We start from the raw sequence: 4,451 nt of genomic DNA on the forward strand, positions 1-4,451 counted from the left end.
TACATACACATATATATACATGCATATATATATACATATATATGCATACATATACATACACACACATATATATACATATATATATACATATTACATATATATACATACATATTACATATGCATGCATATATATATATACATATACATATTATGGTAAGTGGAATGGTCGACTATTAGGTTCTAAGATCACAGCTAAGGCTGGATCTAGGGATACGTGTTAGGGCTCTGTTATAGCATGTATATATATTAGAGGGAAAATCCAAACCAAGGCAAAACGAGTATCTCAAGTTTTTTTTTTTTTTTTCTCATCTTTCTCCAAAATCCATTTATGTCCATCATACTTTCTCGCTCTGTATACACATTTACGATATGAATACATCATTCAGAACATTGCCAAATATTGCCTGGGATTTTAACTTATTAAACTATTCTAAATGACTTGAGAAACTCGTTCTGCTTTGGTTTTGATTTTTACTGTGTGATGTATATGTATGTTGTGATTGGATGGACGGACTGATTGATACTCGGCAGGCCAAAGATACCTTTGTCATTTGACTGAAGTGTTTGGCGTTAGGAAAAGGGTTATTATATAGATCCATACTAATAACCGAAATGACTCCGACCGTAACGATCCTGCAAACCCATGCAGACATAGAAGGCAAGCGTGAGATGATACGATATGTATATCTTTACAATACAAAAAAAATGTGGCCGCTAGCGTTTCCGAATCTCACCCTATCAAAAATCTTTGCTCCATCGTTAAACGAGGCAAAAACTGGGTATTGGGATATCACTACCTTCTACGTATATCTTAGTACTGGGATGTTTCATCTGAGGACGCACTCCAGTATGTTCCGAGTGTTGGATCACTCGATCCAAGGATCGCCATACTTCCATCTATTTTCTCATGTGTCGCATGAAAATTAAATCTCATTTTGACGAGTTAACATTATAAATAAGAAATGAAATACCTGTAGAAGGCAGAGGATTATCTCCCCTCAGTTTATTTCTTAACTCACGTACTACAGCATATATTGACATGTAATGCTACGATGACTGCGTATACCGTTAACGGTAGTAAATTATAGATAAGTTTCATAGTCCAAACATTATATGTAACACAACCAAATAAGCTGGGTAGCTCGTAAATATTCCAACCTAAGAGTCAAACTGAAGCTTTGAACTTCGATAAGGAAATTATGTGTATATATATAAATACATTTAAACACGTACGTTTGATATGTTAAGTTAATAAAAAACTAACTTGCACACTGGCCTTTACACCTTCAAGACAGCCAACACCTGCAGGGAAAATATAAACAGAAAATTCCAAAGGAACGATGTTCTAGAAAAGGAAGAGACATAAGAACAAGGTTTTAAGAACTTCGATGCAAGAGTGATGAGAAGGGTAGACAAGTGCTTCGGGAATGGAGGTGGTATGCACCGATGGTGCGGAGGCTGCTATGAGGCAGATGAAGCAGCACGCCTATGGGGCAGAGGCTGACGTTGCAATGATTGAGTGGCCTTTTTTTTAAAAAAAACATGTTAGAGTGTCTGTGCAGCACCGTCGCCATTTGAGAGAAATGCTAGACCGAAGCCTTTTCGGTATCAGTAATTGCTGGGGACCGATGAAAAGGCTGGCCACTGGGATGCGGTGCCAGTGCAATGAAGTAGGTGCATGGATGCATGATCAGTAAAGGTAGTGAACCATAAGCATACATACTAATTACCCCACCACACGCCGTGTTGACTAGCTACTTCTTAGTAGCTAGTCAACGCTTGGCCAAGTGTCGCTCAATGTTCGCTACAGGCTAACTCGGATCCTTGACATGCCATATCGGAGCAGCTAGCTGGTTGAGTCGACACGAATTTTGGGAATTACTTCGGTTCCGCTGTATTACTTCAATAACATACAAGGCTAGATCCATAAATACAGAAAACTGGACTTGAATTACAAACGTGTCAATTTCCCCGTTCAGCCAACTCACGCAGTTGGCTCCCTTACACCATTAAGATTGGCGGCTTCGCAAACAATGTAAAAATAGATACATAGCTGCCAAAGAATAATTAAAACATTGATAAAGTGCTCTGAAAATAAAAATTGGTCTGCAAGAAAATAAATTGGAATTTGCAAAATTCTGAAAACTGAAAACCACAATGCAATAAGTTTTGTACAGCATGCAAAAGTTTAAAAAAAGACAAAAGCTTATTTAATTTATATGAATTTTTATATCTTTTAAAACGAATATTCGAAGAGTGATTTGATTTGAAAAGTTCAGAAGCTGAACTAAGAGAATTATTCAAACATTTGATTAATGACAAATGAATATATACAGATGAAAATGTTAAAAAGTTCATGATGGGGTAGAAAAGTCAGAGGCGATAGTGAAATGGTGCATGATGAATGTGTTCAAGTATTAAATGACAAGAATCATTTTATACAATTAGATATTTACAAGTCTTGTAATAAATAGCTTTGAGTTTTTTTTAATATTCTTTGTAAAGTTCATTTACTTTTTCTTGGCTGCGGCCTTCTTCACAGGCTTCTTCTTGGCAGGTTTGGCGGTTTTCTTAACAGCGGGTTTCTTGACACTCGGCTTCTTAACTTTCTTTGGACTTTTAGCTTTCGTGGCTGCTTTCTTAGCTACCTTCTTTGCTGGTTTCTTTGCTTTCTTGGCGCCACTTTTCTTAGCAACTGTCTTAGCTTTCTTCGCTTTTGGTTTAGCGGATACCGGCTTCTTTTTCTTTTTAGCTTCTTCTTTTTTACCAGGAGCAACTTTAAATGAACCAGAAGCTCCAGTTCCTTTCAGCTGTCTCAGAACATTGTTAGTGACACCTCTCTTAATCGCCAATTTAATTTGTTTCAAGATGACATTATCTTGGATAGATATATTGTAGTTGGCACCAACGTATTTGACGATCGCCTGGCGAGAGATACCCTTTCTTTCTCCGCTCTTCACAATGGCTTCCTTAATCATATCAATGTAGGGAGGATGGCTCGAAGCTTTCTTCGCCTTCTTTGCTTTCTTGGCTTTGGGAGCAGCAGGAGCGGGTGCGGCGGGTGCAGCGGCGTCAGACATGATTGATCAGTTAATTGATGTAAAGAAATAAAAATGCTTCGGTGAGGACCAGAATTCGGGTTACGAAGACAGCTGGCAAGTTTGCAATGCAAGAACAAACGTCAAGCGATCGACACAAGTTTGGCAGTTCTTCGCGTTAAACGCTTATTTATACATTACGCGCGGACGTAGTAGTAATCACATCAACAGTGCGACCACCAACTACAAATATGGCAGCCGAAATACAACAACTGTGTTTTTTGTCTATATGTTTCTGGTGTAAACTATTGGAACTTTTTAACAAAACCTAACCAATTCACTGATTACCTAAAGAAAAGACATATGGCTACATTTTACCGTAGAAATTCTGTTTCAGAGACACTTCTGGCATGTAATATTACCATAAATATGTTGTGTTGTCTACTCCGAAAAATCAGGGTAGGCTACAATCAAGACTAAATTTTAAGCATTATATTTGTTTGTTCAATTTTTTCTAAGTTGAAATTTTAAAGAATAGTAATATCTAGTATATTTTTTTATAAAATTATTCTCTTAAATGGCAATGCAAGTCAGATACGAGGGGTCTGATTGCCCCAACAAACACAATTTTTAGATACCGATCCGCCATTTTCTCTTCTAACAGTTTTGAGTCGATAAAAATATTGTCTTAATATTTTGCTAAAAACATCATTTTTGGCCTTAAATAATGATACAGTTGTATTTTTGATGACTTTTCTTATGTAAATGGTTAAATAAAGTTATTATTGTGTACCTTTAGTCAGTTTTAATGACCAGAAATCTGGCCTGTACCTCACATGCACTACTCACAACACAGGACATAGATGTTAGCAGTTAGGTTCAAATATGCTACAATATTTTTCTGTTATAATTTAATAAAATGTTTCAAAATATATAATCATGATAGAAAAGAATTTTTTATGTATGCCTTTGTATTTGCTTTAATATGTCATTTCATGACATATTTCTTTTTAGATTTACAGTGAAAGCAATGTTTTCATCATTTATTTGGTATTTTTGCGACTGAAGAGAGACGAAACTCCGTTTTCATCATGGTATCTTCAGAGTCTTCTATCATTAAAACCACTATTTTTTTCAAATGATTTTCCGAATCAAATACATTATCAGAAAACTATTTTCATATATATTATTCCCCAATGTAATAACAGATTGTAATAGAACCCAAGTCAGCGTTTAAATTATTATTTACAAGACTAATTAACTAACCAAAGAAATTGAGTTCTCCAAGCGTTGTTTATGTCATTTTTACAAAGATATCTACTACTCTATGTTTTGCTTAAATTTCCATCTCTGGATCCAATGATATTTCTTTATACCTGTACATAAAACTTTCTAAGAGAACAAAAGTAAATT

The 4,451-nt window shown here is 35.6% G+C and overlaps 1 protein-coding gene across 1 annotated transcript; it reads right to left on the reverse strand.

Moving 5' to 3' along the window:
• Positions 1 to 2,206: 2,206 nt before the first annotated feature.
• On the reverse strand, positions 2,207 to 3,211 carry LOC106874246 (histone 24). Its single transcript, XM_014921902.2, has one exon. The coding sequence runs from the start codon at positions 3,078 to 3,080 to the stop codon at positions 2,511 to 2,513; it is 570 nt and encodes a 189-aa protein (XP_014777388.1). The 5' UTR covers positions 3,081 to 3,211; the 3' UTR covers positions 2,207 to 2,510.
• Between the last annotated feature and the right edge of the window lie 1,240 nt (positions 3,212 to 4,451).

This window comes from Octopus bimaculoides, chromosome 2, assembly GCF_001194135.2.
Source record: "Octopus bimaculoides isolate UCB-OBI-ISO-001 chromosome 2, ASM119413v2, whole genome shotgun sequence".
In the NCBI taxonomy this organism is placed as follows: domain Eukaryota; kingdom Metazoa; phylum Mollusca; class Cephalopoda; order Octopoda; family Octopodidae; genus Octopus; species Octopus bimaculoides.

Excerpts from the sequence above, each read along its gene's own strand:
- LOC106874246 (XM_014921902.2), bottom strand. The coding sequence starts at position 3,080 with ATGTCTGACGCCGCTGCACCCGCCGCACCCGCTCCTGCTGCTCCCAAA.